We start from the raw sequence: 18973 nt of genomic DNA, 5'->3' as shown, positions 1-18973 counted from the left end.
AAAGCTACAAATTTCCAAGCAGCTTTGAAGGGCAGGAACAAGATTTGTGTTAATGGGCACAGAGCCTCCTCCTGGCAGGTTTTGAAGAAAGGAGGATTTTTAAGGAGAATGTCTTCTAACTCAAATATCAGATCAATGTGTGATCCAAAGGAGCTCCTTGCATGCTAACAAGCCTTGTGCTGGTGCACCTGATCTCTCATGAGGGTATACTTTGTTAATGTGGTTATTGCGTTTGCAGTGTAAGGTGGTTTTAAAAATATAAATGGTATTTCTCATGGCAAAGGAGTTTCTCCTGAAATGGGAAGGAAAAAGCGAGCAAAGGCAATAGAGGAGGCATTTGTGTACCTCTGCCTGCAGCACCTATCCCCTTCTTGTTGGTGTCAGTGAAAATCCTCCCCTGTAGTTGGCAATGTTGGGCACGTGACTTTTCTTGGGTCCAGTGCTATTCTTTAGAGCACATTTTAACTGCAAGTCTACATATGCAGGGCTTCTGTTGTTCATATCCAGCTATTCAGCATCACCCACAACAGAATCCCAACCTCAGTCTCATGGGGTTGTTGTCACAGAGATAGTTTGAAAAGCTCAGGCAGCGAGTATTTACCTGATAATGATGTGTTCCCCTAAAACGTCTAAGGATACTCGTGTCTCCTGCCTCTCCCAGAAAGTTACCAAGAAATCTTGCAAATGCCAACACTTTTCTTTCGTGACAAGCTGCCCCTCTCATCTCTCCTCCTTATCATGCTGCCATCTCCCATAATCCTGCCAGGATGAGAGGAGGGTTGAATCAAGCCCATCTCCCCATCTTGCCATTCTTGCAGGCCCCCTGAACAGTTTCCTTCAAGTTTTGCAGATCAGAGCTTGGCCCTTTGCAAACTTGTAGATCTGTGGCTTGCCTGCTGCTATCCTGCAGCCTCTGGGCAGGAAAGAGCCTTCTGAGTCAGCCTCTCATTGCTGCCCACCCTACCAAACTGCTCTCCGAGTCAGTGTGTCACCTGACTACAGAGTATAGTGTAAGGGAGGAAAAAAAGTGCAAATGTGGGAGATGTATTAAAAAGGTACCTGTTCAGCAGTGGGGGCTTGGTGTTCCCGGCCCTTGGTGTTTGTGATGAGGAGTTTTTTCCCCAGACGAGTTAGAAGAGTGGTTCCGTTGGCCAAGTCCTCATAAAACATTATGCTGGTGGTAGATAAATGATGCTCGATGTCACGCCCGGAAAGTGTCTGTAAATGAGAGCAAAATACAGGGAATGTTAACTGATCTCATTAATCCTCTGGATTTACTAAGTAGGCTAAGTGCCTGTGACCTTTTTCCCTCTTTGCTATTAATGCTGCAGCAAGTGCAATATAGGGTAGAGGCTAATGGGAAATCTGGATGCAAACAGTGGGATCTTCCGTCCCTGCTGGCCTCTGTGACTGCCTACAGCAGGCAGCGCCTTGATTCGGCCAGGACAAAAGATTTTGCTCTTTTGTAGGATGACCTGGAGGGATGAGGCTCAGAGATATTCCAAACAGCTTGAAGATGCAAGCCAGGGCATAAAGACAATGTGGGAAGGAGGAGAGGAAGGAAGGAAGAGAGAGAGGGAGAGATAAGCACAGAAACAAAGCTAGGAACAGATGCCTTTAATGTATTCATGGGAAATACCAAAGCTGTGCTCTTCTTTCTTCAAATAACTGTGCTTCATGTTAATAAGTCAGAGAAGGCTTCATCTCAGATAGATTCCCTTTTAACTGAGTGAGTAAAATCCCTGATAGAATTTCTCTCTAGTAATTTGAATACTCAATAACATTACAGTGCCAACTACAGAAAAGAAATAGAAGCAATGAGCTCGCCTCTTTCAGAAGCACAGTTTAAACTGTGTGGGGTTACACAGAAGTCGAGTCACACTGAGAGTCTTATTTTTTCAAACTTAAATTTCACCAGGATACAAAAAAACATAATGGCTGTTTAAAAAGTGTTATTAAAACAAGAAAGGAAAAAAGAGAAAAAACCACCCTGACCTCATTTTCCCTTAACCCGCTATCATGTGGAGCAAAGAGAGTGGCGCGCACTGACAAGTCCGTGAGGTACTGCAGGAACTCTCTCCCCTTCCTAGAGCTGTTGGAGTAAGCCATGATGTCCTAGACAGAAAAAAAATTCAGCTTTACTAGAGAGTGACTGTTCACTCCTCTGCAGGGAGCTGAAAACATAAGACTATATAAATGAAGACGAAGAAATTTTCTCTTAATAGCCACAAACCAACTCTAGAGTGTTACTACAGAAGACGTTTGCATTCAAACATAGATCTAGCTGCTGATTTGGCCAAGCATAACTTAAACTGACTTGCAAGAGTGGAGCTCTTGTCATCTGTGAGGCTCCTTACACATATAATGCTTTTCTGAGTAGTGGCAAGAAAGGGACCCTTTTAATACTTTACCTTTTCCCCAGCAGCAATCCATTAAAATTACAAAGAAGCACCTCAATCTTTGTGGTGCTTAGAAAGCCAGAACCAGCTGTGTACAGAATCCTTTTTAAGCTAAACCTGCAGTAGCATTTAATTTCCAAATGAGTTTTAAAAAAACCCACAAAACTTCTTTGGAGCAAGCAGTTAGAAAAATAGCTACTAAGTTCTGATTTTGACAGTGCAGATTTGAACTGCTCTACCTCGTTTTGCTGGCGTGCTGGTGTTACCTGTATTTGCCGTGCTAGTAAAGCAAACACTGAGATACAACAACAGCAGAGCCTGCTTTGCTCAGCTCACTCCACCAAGCAATGAGCTGCTATGGGCCGTACCGACAAGAAGTTTGTCAGCGTTGGGAAGGACATCAGCACTTGCAGCAAGTTCCCGCTGCAGGAGAAGCCATCGCCCACGTAGCCTGGCTTGCAGGTGCAGTTCACATCTGGAAGGTGCAAAAAGAGATAGATACGTTGGCACATGTCCTTTGCTAGGAAGGTTTAGGCTGTCCTGTGTCTGAAAAACAACTTGCAGGCAACAGATTTCTTTTATAAAGTTTAAAAGAGGCAGAGGTTTATGCAGTGTTAGCTAGCAACCTGTGGCTGACCAAAGGAACCGAAATTTGGGCTGCTGCTCCCCTTTGCGCACAGGGATGCAGCAAAGCACCGCCTTACCTTTCTCTCGGTAGCAGAAGACATCCCAGGTTTCACTCAGGTTGACTCTTCTCCCATAGTCCACGATGCCAACGTACCCGAAGCCACACTTTGGGGAGGAGAAGGCAGTTGGGTAGCCCACTCTTTCTCCGTCTAGCCAGCCGGCAGCGCAGAGGTGGTACCTTGCCTGCAGCCAGCAAAGCCGTAAGGGAAAAAACATGGAAAGAAAAACTGACTGGTGGGGTTGGAGGTGAAGTGAACAATCCCTCTGGGTGCTCAGACAGCACCCGACCTTCCAGCGCTCTCTCTGAGGAGGGTCTGTCCATCCTGCAGCCTGCCCAGTGTGGAGTTTTGTGCTGTGGAGGCAGGGGCCTCTCTGAACGTCAGGGGTTCCCAAAGGTCTGTGTGGACCAAAGGAGCCTTTCCTGAGAAAAAACTTCCCAGACCCCAGGATCCCAGGCAGGATCAGATGTGGCTGTGAAAGCCAAAGGGGATGTGCAATCCTACCGTGTGCCAGCCCAACTTCTGTTGGTATGGGAAGGTCTGACAAAGCAGCTCAACACAGAAAATAAGTCCCCAGGAATGCTGGAGCCAGCCCCACCACGGACTTTGCTGCTTAGAGAGAAATATTTAGGCTATGGAGCACAGGGGACATGCAGCTCCGGCTGCAATCTGAATCTCCTTCGGCAACAGAAGGAGGTTTATGTGCTGGCTGTGATCCAGCTTCACATTTTGCTAAATATGTCTCTCAGTGGTGAGCGTCTTCCTTCCTTCTGCAGACAGGAAGGAGCCAGAAAGGCACAGTGAGTCTGACCCACTCTTCCAAAACATTTTACAAATTCAAGGTGTGTGATACTCATCCACTGACGTCAGCCATGTTTCTCTACAACATACTCAAGAGAAGAATGTGGAAATTGGTTTGCTAACTTAATAGCATTTGGGGAAAAGATTCCTGGAGCTATACATAAAAAAATTAAAAATAATCTAAGCATAGTTCTGAAGTGTACATTTCTTTAAGATGTGCTAATAACTATGAAAACACCCTGTCAGCCTGACTTACCATCTTACCACAATATCACTGGAAATAAGAACTTGGCAATTGGTTTTAGTGCTGTATAAGCACTGAATGTTGCTCACAGCCAAACACGGCGTGGGAGAAGGAAAGGAGGGAAGGCGAAGCTTATTAGTACAGAGCAGCCTCATCCCTCCCCATTTACTCTGAGGTTAGATCCGCTCCAGGGATCTCCTCCTGCAGCAAGCCAACCTTACCTTCTGCGCATACATCAACTGGTTATATGTGGCAATGGTGGCTGATTCATTGGCACAGGCCTCCTTCGCCTCCTCATAAGTCATTTTGTACTGTCCTCGTGGGGACCGTAAGTGGAAAACCCCAACCGTGGTATCTGCAAAGAGAGAGAAGAACCAGCTCTTCCTGAAGGAGTTTCCATGTCTGGATGAGGTCAACTGTGCCATACAAATACCTGTGATTTTTGTGAAATGTAGTTAGGACAGATTCATCCCTTGGGGGTGACATTCCTACCTGGAATGCCCTGATAATGTTGCTTCATATGTCTGGCATCCCAAAGTGTGTAAGCATGTGCCCTAGCTTTAATTTTCTTATTGTTTCAAGGTAAGTAAGAGAACTGAGTGAGTTTATGGATGCTGTAAGGATCCTGGCCATTGGCTTCAATGCAGTGGCACAGGGACGGGGATATCCCTGCCCCGGGGTGTGCATGGTGTGCCACCCTCACCTTGGAAGTGGAGGTCAGCACAGTCAGCATCGGGGTGGCACTGCCCATTGTCTTGCAAGCAGCGGTCGAGAGGAAGCTGCATCACCGAGCAGTTCAGCCCGTCGCCGATGTAGTTATTTTTACATTCACACTTGCGTTTGTCCTGGTCAGAAAGGAATAAAAAAGGCCAAGCCAAGTACTTAGCTGTCATAAAAGTGGTATTTCCAGCAACAGTCTGAGCTGTTGGAAAAATTTCACTTGAAATAGCCAGGAATGGACAAACAGGAAAGTTGCTCCTAACAACTTTGATTCAACAGACCACAAACTCTGACACTGACATTTATTCTACATAGCAAAACATTTACACATGCACTTGGATGCTTTGCTGAATTAATACCAAAGCATAATTCCATCCATAAAGCTAACAACATACGACTTGCATGACACATAATTAACAAAAACGGATGGTAAACCTGTCAAAATGATATGTAAATGACTGGGCATGGGGGTGTGAAAGGAATTTAGCAGGCCATTGATAGTAATAATTTGAGAATTATAAAACAAGCAGGAGTTGGGGACATCCAGGGACTGCAGCTGGAACAGACTAAGGGCAAGACTTTTCTAGATAGCTCCTGGAAGAGCTATGAGGCAAGCCTTCAAAATGGAGTGAGCAGGTGATCCCAAAACCACCAGGGCAAATGCTAGATCAAGTCATCAGCACAAGTTTTCCTCAACAACATTGACTGTGTGGGATAAGGAATTTGTATCATCATGTGGCTGCAGAGATTTTTAAACTGAGTCTGGCCAATCAACAAATGACACTATTCTCCCACCTGTTCCAAAATATATTTGGTTTCAGTCCAACAAATTCCTATTGCAAATAGGGATATCCAATTAGAGAGAGCTAATAAGGGGACAAAAAAATGACACATGCAAGACACCCCATCTGCTGCACTAGCCCTTTGCCTAGAGCAAAGATGTCAAACTGTTTCTCACCCCTCAGCTGAAAGGATACGAAACCAATGTGGAAAGTAGGCTGGAGATATGTAAATGCTGTTTTGGAAAACAGGGACTTGGAGAGGTACAGAGTGTGATCCAGCCAGAGAAAGGACTTCTGCTGGCGCCAGGAAGAAATGCCTTGCACTTCCCTTGCTGAAATCATCCAACTTACAGGTCCTATGACAGTGCAAATTGCATGCTCATGGCAGCCTCCGTTGAACCCATCAGCACAAGGATTTATTGGAAGGCATGTAAAGCCATCTCCTTTGTATCCTTTCTGGCAGTTGCAGAAGACTTTCACCCCAAGCTGTGTGCATTCAGCCATCCTGTGGCACCCTCCGTTGTTTTGCTTGCAAAGGTCTGCAGCTGCACAGAGGAAAAGAAAACAGGTGAGAAAAATCTGCTTTTAAAGAGCATATTCTTCCCAAATACAAACAACCTCCAGATTTTTAAGGAATACTAAAAACAGTAGAACATTTGTCTGGGGAAAAAACCCCACCTGTTTGAGTTTCCTGATGCATCCTTCAATTTGTGTGAAGGCTGTCCTTTAAGGCTCTGAAGCCCTTGTCAGGATATCCTTGGGCTAAGAGATTCTACTTTGTCTTTCAGTGGCCCAAGAGAGCTGCCTTTTCGGGCACTCTGCTCTGGCCAGGATGACTTTAGGCAATGTGAGATACCTGGCTCAGAACGAATGACTGTTTCTGCAGTGATGTTACTTGGGGAACTGCTTTGCCTAAGGCCATCAAAGAAAATCCTTTAAGTGAAACTCCGCTGTCTCCAAATCCTGACCAAAGAGCACTTCTTGCTCATACTCCTGCTTGGTAAAGCCTGGTGAAGCAGCCACTCGCCTCAGAAAAAAAAACTAGATCTGTATATATCCTAACTTTCTTTCACTTGCTGCACTAGGCAAGTTGTTCGGTTTGAGAGGCAACACTTCATACTGGATGGTAACCCTGCAAGTGCATGTGCAAGAGGGGACAACCTGCTGTCTTGTACAAGAATGTCCTGGTTTGAGCTAAACAGAACCAAATCGGTTCAGTGATTTTACTTTTTAGCTAAGTCTCTTCTGTGCAAAAGGGAGCTCACCTGTGCAAGTGATCCCATCCCCATCGTAAAATGGCCTGCACTGGCACGTGTTGTTCTCCATGCAGACGGCGTTGACGGAGCAGCTCGGGGAACACACTGGCTGTAGAGCTGTGGGGAGGGCAGAACAGCTGGGGTGAAGATGCTGTTTATATAGAGCCATGCCTTTGTTTCACGCAGGAAAAAAAAGTCATGCTAACTGGAAAACATGTAAGAATTTTTTTTTGGCTGCTTATCTCTGAGGTGATACCTTCCCTCACCTAGCCCAAAGCCCCTCCACAGGGGAGGTAAGCACTTATACCCCTGTTTCAGGAGGGGACATATTCAGAGAACAAAGCCCCTTAGCCTCCAGTGAGGGCCTCTGATGTTATTAACCCTTTGTGTCTTTCCTCTGTGCAAACCGTCTGTTGAATTGCAAGTGCTGTCAACCCGTGGCTCCATGTGACAGAATCTGGGGAGAAGAGGCAGAGACCTAGCTTGGTTTCACACAGCCGGCCGGTCCATCCTGTTTCACAGAAGCATCGTCCTGTTCCTGAGTACCCTTCGTCACACTGCCCGTTGGTCTTGCATTCACAGGCTGCGAAAAGAACGCAGAGGGATCACTTACAGAGCTGCCTTTGGGAAAAAGGAAAACCTTTCCTTAGAGAAACACTACCTAGACTGTCAGTTAGGATACTAGCAGTTATTTAGATAAATTTAACCTCATGGTTCTTCACCACAAGACCAGTCATCTTGCTCTGGAAGCGGTGTTGGACTAGATGATCTCTAGAGGTCCCTTCCAACTCCTGACATTCTATGATTCTGTGAAACAGTGGGCCAGAGTGGTTGGGCAGTTTCCATCCTTTAAGGTTTGCAAGCCCAGACAGGATCAACCCTGAACAACTGGGTTTGAGCTCTGAGACGAATATCCTTTGAGCAAGGGGTTGGACTAGAGGTCCTTTCCAATCTGAATTATCCTGTGATCCGATGATTTTATAACTATCATTCATCTGATGTACCTCTGAAAATGAGTATTGATCTGTGTTGTGATGGAGCAGCAAACTTCACAACGAACTGTGGCAGAAAGGAGTTAATGGCTGAGCTGAGATTCAGCCTGATTCTGTCCTAATGTGTAGCAGCTGCTGGTTGTGGGGAAGGTTTTTAGCCACAGAGAAGGAAGGTGTGTAGGGAGGGTGTCTTTTTTTGTTGCTTGGGAGAAAGTAAAGAAACCAAATATGAGGTAAGTGACCTTTGCTGTAAAGTATGGGCAAATTACTTCCTTTTTGTTTTCTGGTTTTAGATATCTTTTTGACTAAAAGCTTCTGATTTCCTTTTGTTGTTTTTATACATTGTGCCCTGCAACCTGAAGCGTAAGGGACTGATTTAATCTATAGATGATGTTTTTTTCCTCACTCTTTGGGCCCTGTGATAACTTGCACATGGAGTTCTTCTGAAGTAATTATTGGTGGCTCTCTGTTTTATAATGTAATGAAGTAACATCCTTTCTTGCCTTATCCCTCGTCTTGAAATATTGTTGTCTGAAGAGGAAAATTATGCGGGAGTGGGGAAAGTGATTCTATGAACATCTGGTCTTGTTGAAAAGGAGTTTTAACCTCTGGTTATTGAATTTTTGACTGACATTAAAGAGAAGGGGCTATAAACCATTTTTTTTCTGTTAGATACCACAATCTGGGTGAGACTACCAGCTCACCCAGTTTATGCTATGTTGTGCTATAAATCTGATTAAATTGCTGCTAAGCATGCGCTAGAGCATTGGTATCCAAGACTAGTGTTTTGCCTCCACTCCAAGGATATCTAGTTTTTGAACGCCACCATATGTGCATCACAAGCACTACAGGTACACACGGCTAGGATGGAAGGGTTAAAGTTTTAGGTTCCCATCTGAAGGCTTTATGTTGGGAAAACATGTAGATTTAAAGGCTGATATTGATCCTGGTTCTACCTAGTTTACATTTAAAACCACAGGGAAATGGATTATGCAAGATATTTCCTGTCCCTCCTCACATATTGCCTTCATCTCAGTCTTTTTTTCTTTTCTTCTGTAAAAGTATCATATGGTCCTGCTCTCCTGCAATTCTTGAAGGAACCATGTCCCTTAAATGCTGTCTTTACCTTTATGGGTATATGGGGGAGAGGTTGTGTTGTAGCTGAAAATGCTTGTTGACGGAGGCTCTGTCTCCATTCCTTATTACTCATGCACCACATAAGTACAGGAGGAACCTTGCAGAGAACCTGCCTCTGCCCCCAACCCTTCCCCCTGCTTCTCCCTCTCCCTTCTGAGACCTTGTGCCATCTCTCTCTGTAGAGGAAGAACACAAAATATTGGTGTTAAAAGAGGGGAGCGTTTCTTGGTTTACTTAACCTGCGTCTGACAGAATAGTTTAGGTGTGACGTGGGCAACAGTGTGGAAAGGAAACGAACGTACGCCTGCAGTCGGAGCCGTATCTGCCTGGCAAGCACAGCTCACACGAAGTCCCATTGAAGCCGCTGTAGCAGCGGCACTCTCCTGTCCCGGTGTACCCGTCGTCGCAGGATCCGTGGTTATTGCAAGGGGTCTCTGAGCCCCCTGGGCAAGCTGAAAGGTTAAAAAAAAAAAAGAAAGAAAGAAGTGGATGTTTAGCTCAAGCGTATGTTTATTCATTGTCACTGTTCATTATTTATTGTTCTGTAAAAGTTGTTGAAGGGAGAAAGGCCTGTACACGCGTTTCCGTTGGGGTGAGCAAAAGCAGCTGTGACGCTTGTGACTGCAAGCCTTGTGCTCCAAATTCCTTGAAGCATTTTTACAACTCCTGTCAGAAAATATTGTGGACCCTTGCAGCCCTGGGTCTGGGTGCTGTTACCTGGGTTCTTGCTCACTGAGGCTCATCAGTGAATGCCACTGCCCAGCCCCTACCTAGTTCCAGCCTTGTCTGTGCAGCTCTGTGTGCCTGTGTGCTGCCATGGCGAGTCCTAAGGGCAGCTCAGGCTGGACTGGACAGAATTGCTTGAGACCTGCATGTGTCTGTCTGTGAAATCCAGACAGAGTGAGCTGGCAGGGCTATGTGTCCCTGGACCTGTCTGCCAATAGAGATCCTAACCCAGATCCTGACCAGGTGTGCCCTGGTGAGACCCTCAGTGCTGCTCCCTGTGGGGCGGGCAGAGGAAGGACTTTACAATGCCTTAATGTCTGCTAACAAGCAGCTGGAGATGAAGCTTCCCAAACTGTTTCATTCCTGATTAAAGCTACAATTTCTGAGCCTATACCAGTGGTGTGCAGTCTTGCACGCGGCTGGGAAGTTGTACACTGTGTCTCTGGCATGTCCTGGTATCACTGCTGTGAACCTGACGTGCTGAAAGAACTGGGCTGGTGACTGATTAAGACTTGGTAGGCTTGGTTACAGCAGAGTAGTCGCTATAACATTCACTTAGTTTGCTACTAGCACAGAGTTTAAAAGCTGCTGTAAAATGTGGAGAAGAGGTTATCTGTAGTAGAAAAAGCAGTAATGCTTTCTGTGTATGTCAGCTCTTGCAACAGAGTTCCCATATCTTGTGGCCGGTCTCTCCTCATGTCCCCCCTCCCAACTCTCTCAGCTCAGCCACTCAGCTCTGTTTGGGGAGGGGGAGTCCTACCTTGGCAGTCTGGCCCGAAGTAGCCCTTGCAGCACTTGGCCACGTGGATGACCATGGAGCAACTCCTGCGGCAGCCATCCCTCTGCAGCCCAAAGGACTCGTACGTGCACCATTGGATCCCTTCCTGGGCATTGCATGTGCCAGCACGGGGAGAGGGGGAAGAACAGAGGAAGATGAGTGCAGTGTGGAGGCTTGGGTTTTTTCCTCTTTAAAGCATAGTTCCCAATGTAGGTCGAATCCAAATGTGATGTATGAAGAGAGCAGGTGTGAGGCCCCCACCTTCTCTTGGATTCCCAACTTGCTAAGCACCATTAATGAGGATGGAGGGGCTGCTCTGAGGTCAGCTACGGTGGATGCTGTGTGAGACCTACAAGTGTCCCTCACCACCAATGTCCACGGGCTTGCTCGCGGACAGCTTTGTCCTGGAGCTTTATGGCATTCACTGTTGAGGGTTCTCTTTTTATTTTTTTCAAAGCAACTACTTTTGGTTTGCTTGTGTGAAGTACAGAGAAGAGCAGGTTAGTTTCTTAAATGCAATATTTTAATCTATTACCTTTGCTTTTGCCCCTGGAGGACATTTAGAATTATGGAAACAGCTAACACAATGCCCCTGTGTTGTACAAAACAGAAAAGAAAAAAAGATATTAAAATAATCACAACAAAAGGGTATTTGAAATGGACAAAGAGTCTGTTTAATGAGAGCAGCAAATATGAACAGAGTGTAGGCTTATTATGTTTGAAATGTATTATAAGAACTCTGGAGAAAGAAGAGGGGAGAATGACAACAGAATAGCTGTGTTAATTTAGTGCCATGAAATGCAAGAAATTAGTTTCGATGTCACAATATAAATTCTGGAAGAAGAAACTTTGCTCTGGATTTAAACAAGCAGGGAAAAAATAGTAGATATTCTTCAAACAAATATTAACATGTGCTGCATCAGATCTGGATGTCTAATTGGGAGTAGAGATAGATGATTACTCCTCAGGAAGCGCTGACCAGATCTGAGGAAATATCTGTTTCATTTAAACAAATCATGAAATAAAATGTAACCTGAGGAGATCAGATATGCACAAGTGTTGGTTTTATAACTGAAATACAAATTTCAGTAAGCTTTTTAAAGATCGACTGTGTGATTTTTCCTTTTTTTTTTTTATTCCTAGGTAATTTTTCATACATTCGAATTGAAGTAAATTTGGTCTTGAAACCATTTCAAAGTGGGTTTCAGAACTTCCCGTTTGTGGGACACATCAAAGTTCACACTAACAGTGCCTGTTCAGGTGTGCTAAAGGATATTTCTGTGAACACAACAAACATGAGGGACTGAGAGCCTGGCTAACAGGCCAGACAGTTCTCTATCTTGTGTCCTTAATGTCTTGTGCAGCTGGGACAGCAGTGCTGTTCCTTTGTAGCCGAGAACTTTGTAAATGTAGTCTCTGTGACAAAATTCATAGTGTGAATATGTATTAACTTAACTACATGCTGGAAAAAATCTGTCTTTGCTTGTATTCCTGCTTGTATTTGTAAAGTACTGGTCTAGTCTGAGAAAAAATTACTAAAAACAGGTCAGGGATTGCTAAGGTGCTCTTGACTGAGACTGCTTATCTCACATGTTGCTTAGTGTGGATGCAGGATTCTGGGTGTTGCACTGCACTTCTTCACCTGCTGTATTGGTTAGAGCTAAGGTTAAGCCATCCTGAAGCAGTGGGACTTAGTAGAGCCAAAGCTGTTGTGTGAGTTGCTGTGATCCCTGAGGACAGGATTTGGCCTTTGCAGAGCGGCAGACCAAAAAAGGGACTGACCATGAAATCCATGGTGAAGAAGCTGTCGCAGCGTCCGCCCAGACTGGGGTCGGTCAGCAGGCAGTCGATACCATAGGCGATGCCCCCATCAAACTCCAGCTGCCGCTGCACGATCTTGCACTGCCCGTCGTTCAGGAAAAGTGCTCCCTGAGAGATGGGATAGGGAGAGGGGAGTGTGACAAGTCGTGAGCCAATATTCCTCGGGGCTAGACTGAATCCAGGTCCTGCATGGGCTACAGGGATAATCCTCCCTCTGCTCTAAACCAATCTGGGCACTTCTCTTCCAATAGCTGAATGCTGTAACATCGCAAACGGGAAAATCTTTTTCCTTTCTTGAAGGCAAGAGAATATGCTATCATGATATCCACAAGTCTACTTCATGCACATTTAGGTTTAGCCATATTTACAGAGGCAGATGCTTGTCAGGGATTATGTGGGTATGAACAAGCACATTTGCAAAATAAAACGTGCTGCTGTTCTGGTTTAACAGGCTGTGTGCACACCTGCGATATTAGCTTGTAAATACTTACAAATCAGAGTTTGCATGCAGATGCTACTTTCAGGGGGCTTTTGCCAAAGCCAGGTTCATCTTGGTAGTTTTCCACTGTGTATTTCATTGCAGGAGAAGTTAAAATGTGCTGCTATTTCAGTTTTGAGATAATTGAGAGCTGTTTTTTTGAACAAATAGCATTTTACAACAGAGGAAATGACAGCTCCAAACAGAGTCTTACAAAGCATCTAGTTGGCTGAATCTGTTGGAGTGGGTGCCCTGGTTTTGTGGCTGTTGGCATAGACCGGAGAAGATCGACTGAGCTTTGATGCCCGATCCCTTTCCAGGGACTGCGCAGGCCCAGTGGGGTCTGCGTGAGGTGATCCTGTAGAGGGGGCAAGGGGTAAATGTGCCAACGGAGTGAACACTTACAATTTCCCTGTTATCCCCACAGCTGATGCTGAGGTTGGAGCCCTGCAGGGTCTTCAGAGAGGTAGAGCGGGGTAGTTGGTAGGCCAACACCTGGGAATGAAAGAAGGGAGATGTATGTGCCTGGGCTTACATGTCTCCACACTGGCAATGCTCTTAAAAAGCAAGAGCGTACCGCAGCATCACGGATGATGTGGAATTTGAGGTACTGCACCAGTTTGTCTGTGTTGGACTTCTTGAAGAGAAAGTCCTGCTGCTCTTGTGGCAGGCCACGGATAGCTGTGTCTGTGGGCCAGAAGAGCGTGACGGGTTTGTGAATAGGATCGCTGATCAGCCTGAGCAGGTTGTTTTTCTGCAATATACCAAAAATTGGAGTTGAGGATTACTGCTCCCTCTAAAATGACATTGACCCTATAGGGTGAATGTGTGGTGTAACTGGGATGCAGTGGCCTGTGGGCTGCCTGGCCACCAGCCTGCAAACACCATGACCTTAAAAAACAGATGCCTGTGCTGAGCTGGCCAAGCTGAGTTACATACTCGGTTCTCAGAAGTGCTTCATCACCCAGGACTGGCCACCAAAAACCAGGCTGATGGCCCACCTTTGGGCTCAAAAAGTTATACATGGGTTAAACCTTGGTCATGTAATTTGACATATGATGAGACAGAGCTGAGTGAGGGGGAAAGGTGGCTGTGGATCTGCTTGTCATTCCCCCCCCCCTTCTGTGGGAGAGGGACTACATGGTGACTAGGGTTGTGTACTGTGTTGCACACCTTTTGGCTCCACTGAACACCATCCTGCCACTGATGTCATGTGCCATGTCTGTGTTATCTTCTTCAAGAAATGTATTTAAAAGCTTTGCCCAATGGCTGCTTTCTCTTGTGTCCTTACCTCTAGCAAACTGCTGAACAGGATGTATCCATGTTTGGCTGCAACCATTTTAAGGCTTTCCTACAAAAAAGACATATTTAGTAATTTATCTGATAAACACATTACATGGGTATTTAAAAAGCAGATATTAGCTTGCTTTACCTTGTAAGTCAATTTTTGTTATAAAATCAATACCACTGTGAAAATTTTGTGCATAAGTCCTCTTATACTGTTCTTAATGTGACTGTAATTAGAATCACAGAATGGCTTAAGCTGGAAGGGACCCTAGAGATCATTTAATCCAACCTCCCTGTCATGGGCAGGAACGCCTCTGAACTAGATCAGGCAATACATGGGGATTGAACGGGGATCAAACCCGCAACCTTGGTGTTATCAGCACCACGCTCTAACCGACGTTTAACCTGTTCAGCGGTGTTGAACAATGCTCATCTAAGGTCTTTTTAGTATCACTTTTTTTTGTGACTTACAGGATTTATACAGGTAAAACCCCATGATTCATGACTTACATGATTTATATGAAAAAGCCCATATAGAATAGAATCACAGAATTGTATCAGCTGGAAGAGACCTAGAAGATCATCGAGTCCAACCTTTGTCCCAGCCCTATCAATCTACTAGATGATTCCTCCCAACGCAACATCCATCCATCTCTTAAACACCTCCAGGGACTGACTCAACCACCTCCCTGGGCAGTCTGTTCCAATGGCTGACAACCCTTTCAGTATAGAAATTCTTCCTAATATCTAACCTGAACCTTCCCTGGCCCAATTTAAATCCCTTTCCCCTCATCCTATCAGTCTTAATTAGGGAGAACAGACCAACCGTGGCCTCTCTACAACCTCCCTTCAGGTAGTTGCAGAGAGCGATGAGGTCTCCCCTCAATCTCCTCTTCTCTAGGCTAAACAGCCCCAGATCTCTCAGCCATTCCTCATAAGACTTATGTTCTAAGCCCTTTACCAGCTTGGCAGCCTGCCTCTGTACCCTCTCCAGCACCTCAATGTCCCTCTTGTAGTGAGGGGCCCAAAACTGGACACAGTACTCAAGGTGCAACCTCACCAAAGCCGAGTACAGGGGCACCATCACCTCACCTCCTGCTGACACACCATTCCTGATACAGGCCAGGATGCCGTTGGCCTTCTTGGCCACCTGGGCACACTGCTGGCTCATGTTCAGCTGCTGTCCATCAACACCCCCAGGTCCCTCTCTGCCTGGCACCTCTCCAGCCACTCCTCCTCAAGCCCGTAGCTCTGCTGGGGATTGTTGTGGCTGAAGTGCAAGACCTGGCATTTGGCCCCTGGGTTGAGAATGGCAATGAACTGCACATACCTTCTTAAGGGGGAAATCCTGCATATGTGATGGGACTAGAATTTGGTTTATGACATGGATCACACCATTTGTGCCAACAGCATCACTAAGTATAATTTCAGCATTGTTGTTCAAAACCAGCGAGTTCTGGAAAGACAAGAACATATTTTCTGTGGGATCTGGTGAGTGGATGAGGCTGATGGCAGATATCTTTGGTACAGTGAGCCCAGACAATCCTTTCTTTAGAACAGCCAGTAGCTGCAGTTTTAATAAATTGCTCTTTGCTTTTTGAAACTATCATCCTACTCATAAATCCAGAGTTTGAAGATAAAATAACTTGTGTCAAAGCAAGGGTTGTACAACTCCACTCTTCACATAGCAGATAAGTGCTAAATGCTTTAGCTGAATGTGCCATCTTCTTTTAATGCTATTTATTTTTGTGCATTACAGGAGGAAAGGAAACCATTCAGATTTTTTTTAAAAAGCTGAATGAGAGCAGACTTCTTTATTATTGTTCCCTGCCTCTTCACACTCTGTTACCTGAGAGTAGCTGATGTGTATTGGGTCCCCATGGAGAGAGGTGATGTTGGTGACTCTTGTCAGGTCACTGTACAGCAGACTGGCACAACCCACCATATGGTACCGAAGGACTTGAGCCATCACTCCTTTGGCAATCCAGTCCTTGACCTGCAGCAGAAAGTGGGGGAGCAGCTGAGCAAGGTGTCTGAACCAAAAAACTCATGGCCAGCTCAACAAAAACTTCTGGTGCTCTTACTTACTCGTGGGTCGCTGTTTAGTATGTCTGTGCGAGGTACGAACACAGTGAAAGGGCCAGGGCCTGCAATATCTCTGATAGAGAAGGCCTGCCAAATTTAAGAGGACAAAGCAGTAATGAGTTGTTAATGCATGTAATGTGATGCAGCCATAGGGACAGTCCTGCTCGGTGGGAAGTAGTGGCAACAGCCCCGCTGCCCTTGCATACTGGGTTCCCCTTCCTGCAACACGAGGATGAGAGAAACTCTTGCACAGTGTGGAGTTCCCTTCCCAGCCCTGTCTGTCACCACTGCCCTTGGGTATCAAGTGGAAGATTTTTAGCTTATAGCCAAGTCTCCTTTCCCTCTGAAATAATGAACAGGAGAAGAAGGAAAGCTGTCAACGAACACTAAGCGGTGAGGAGGAAGGAGGAGGGCTATTCCCTGCTGGGTTTATTCATGTTCCCTTGCCCTTTTCTCTTCAGATACTCAAGAGTGGATATATGCATGTGTTTGTGCACACATTTAGCTGATAATGTGGTTGCTTGTATCTCGGAATAGATTAATTACTGTTAGAAGGACAAATGACCTGGGGTAGTGTAGGCACTTTGCAATAACTGCTGACAAACTAAGATAAGAGAGCTCTTCTAAAATGAGATGAAACAATCATTTTACCATTGTAGCACAATCAAAGCTGGAATAGGAATCTTTGGACTAGCAAGCTAGATTTGGGCTGCCTTGTGGCTTGGGATAAGAGGAGAGTTACTGCTCTCAGTCTCCCAAAAGCAGCGAGAACTGGTGCTGCACGTTGCCTGTTTAGCAACACACAGAAGCATCCTGAGACATTTCCAAGGGGCAACTGAAAACAGCATCTCAGTTTGGAAATACAGCACGGGTAGAGGAGAAGTAGTATTTGCTCACATTAATGAGATGAGCTGGAATATCTCAGACTGTGAATGGGCGAAAGCTTCAGATTTATGCCTTGTGTGGTGGCCTTACGTTTCCTTGGGGTATTTATCTGTATTACTAATCCTCTAGAGTTCATAGTTTAAATCAGAGTATCTCTGATATTAGTGATCTGATTAGCACCTCTGATATTAGTTTCAGTTAAGTTAAAAGATGTTAGCAGATTCCAGATTTATGTCTGCTCCCCACCCCATCCTCGAGGCAAAAAAAGAGAACACTCCCTACCCCCCCAAAAAAAAAGGAAAAAAAAGAGTACTTGATCTTTTCTTACCTCTAAATGGAAATAAAACCTAGATGTGTTGGAGTTCCTGAGAAGTTCCTGCAATCAAGAACAAGACTTTATAACAGTGCTGCAAATGTTGGGCAACCTCTGTGGAGTAAAACCAAATGCAGCACTTGGAAAAGAAAGAGAACTTCTGTCTTAAAATAGATGTTGCCCATCTGCATTACTCCTTTCTTTTCTTACCTGGCTCTATCAAAGAACAGGCTTCTTTGAAACCTAAAAGCATAAGTATTAACTCCCTAGTACTGTGGTCATAATGGTTGTAACTTTTTTCTTGTTGTTGTTTTGTTGTTGATTTTTTTTTCTTTTGGAGGCAAGTGAGGTTATTTTGCACCATCCTGTTCCTATTCCTGGTTTCTTGGATTGGAATTACTGCAAACTTAGCAGCTAGTTCAAGAAAAAAGTTACATATTTCAAGAGACAATCACTGTACTAAATAGCTATCTGAAGAAAAATAAGCAATAGCAAGCACATTCAGCACTTTACCTGGAAGATATTGCCTCGGCACTTAAATCCATCTCCAATGTAGTTTTTTTTGCAGGTGCATGTCCTTTCTGTCAGCTCGGTGTCATTACAAATGGCAAATTCACTGCAGCCTCCATTATTCTTGTAAGGTCAAAATTTAAAACATGTAATTCCTTCATTGCCAGGTGTACAGAACAGTTCTAGTTCACCACTTCCTCCCCCTTGTCCCACACTGTCCCAATGCATATAGCTTAGAAAGGCTTAATCTCAACATCTTTTTGAAACCAGAATTTACTGGAACTTCTGGCAATATATACTTTCTTGCAAAAAGTAAAGAGCATTTAAGGTTCATAAGAAATAATTTTCCATTTACGCAGAGGATATAGTTTTGATTCCTTCCTTATATCTTCAGTTCATGGTGCTATAAGGATCTGAAACTTTTCCAGGCAGGTTTCATTCTGGACCTTGCGGATGAGGCACGGCAGCATTGACTTACACCAAAAGGAACTATTTATAGCTGTAAATCACTTTTATGGAGCCAGGAGCTTGGATTTCTGGAGGAGCGTTAGCCGTAGGACTTTTTGTTGTTCTTTGTCTGTCTGATGGTGCAGGCCAGCTGGAACATGGACCAGCCATGTGGGCTGTCCTCTGAAACACCTCCTGTCTGCCCCTGGGTGCATCACCAGGGTGACCTAAGGCTTGGAGCAGCAAGGATGCACCTCACCTGGCCACCTCCCTCCAGGAAGCTCTCTGTGCTAAGGGGAGATGTTCCTCATCCAGGAGAGACATGCTGGGGTTCAGAGTCCCAAGTACATGCTCCCCAGTTAACATGTCAGTTTGCAAATAAGTTTCTATCCTGGACTTGAGAGCAAATCAGGAAAAACTGAGAAGCCATCTTGTTTTCTTGCCTTATGCTTGTTTCATGGTGTCCTTTCTGTTCTCCGTCATTTTTAGGATCCTTCCTCCTGAGCTACAAACAGGAGCAGAAGCTCCTTTGGGAGCTACTAGTGGGGCCAGACTGGTGGGTTTGGGTGCACGTGCTGTTTATTTGGCTAGCTTTAGGTGGACTGTTGGCAATCTTGGGTTTATCA

General features: G+C 45.1%; 1 protein-coding gene across 1 annotated transcript in view; it reads right to left on the bottom strand.

Annotated features, from left to right (window-relative positions):
• Nucleotides 1-1059: 1059 nt before the first annotated feature.
• Nucleotides 1060-18973, bottom strand: part of STAB2 (stabilin 2) — a gene marked incomplete at its 3' end in the record, with an annotated part of 73889 nt that continues 55975 nt past the window's right edge. Inside the window, exons 44-65 of the mRNA XM_009865696.1 lie at nt 17904-18023; nt 17406-17453; nt 16196-16279; nt 15957-16103; nt 15434-15563; nt 15189-15205; nt 14112-14171; nt 13398-13574; nt 13226-13315; nt 12304-12450; nt 11057-11113; nt 10504-10627; nt 9320-9469; nt 7384-7471; nt 6898-7025; nt 5984-6177; nt 4834-4975; nt 4352-4485; nt 3104-3269; nt 2768-2874; nt 1996-2115; nt 1060-1218 (exon numbers count right to left, since the gene is read on the bottom strand). Of these exons, the coding sequence (XP_009863998.1) occupies nt 1060-1218; nt 1996-2115; nt 2768-2874; nt 3104-3269; nt 4352-4485; nt 4834-4975; nt 5984-6177; nt 6898-7025; nt 7384-7471; nt 9320-9469; nt 10504-10627; nt 11057-11113; nt 12304-12450; nt 13226-13315; nt 13398-13574; nt 14112-14171; nt 15189-15205; nt 15434-15563; nt 15957-16103; nt 16196-16279; nt 17406-17453; nt 17904-18023 (2589 nt within the window). The remainder of the gene's footprint in view (nt 1219-1995; nt 2116-2767; nt 2875-3103; nt 3270-4351; nt 4486-4833; nt 4976-5983; nt 6178-6897; nt 7026-7383; nt 7472-9319; nt 9470-10503; nt 10628-11056; nt 11114-12303; nt 12451-13225; nt 13316-13397; nt 13575-14111; nt 14172-15188; nt 15206-15433; nt 15564-15956; nt 16104-16195; nt 16280-17405; nt 17454-17903; nt 18024-18973) is intronic.

The sequence above is a fragment of the Apaloderma vittatum genome, unplaced genomic scaffold (assembly GCF_000703405.1).
Source record: "Apaloderma vittatum isolate BGI_N311 unplaced genomic scaffold, ASM70340v1 scaffold2873, whole genome shotgun sequence".
Taxonomy (NCBI): domain Eukaryota; kingdom Metazoa; phylum Chordata; class Aves; order Trogoniformes; family Trogonidae; genus Apaloderma; species Apaloderma vittatum.
This window is presented reverse-complemented; position numbering and strand designations above follow the sequence as displayed.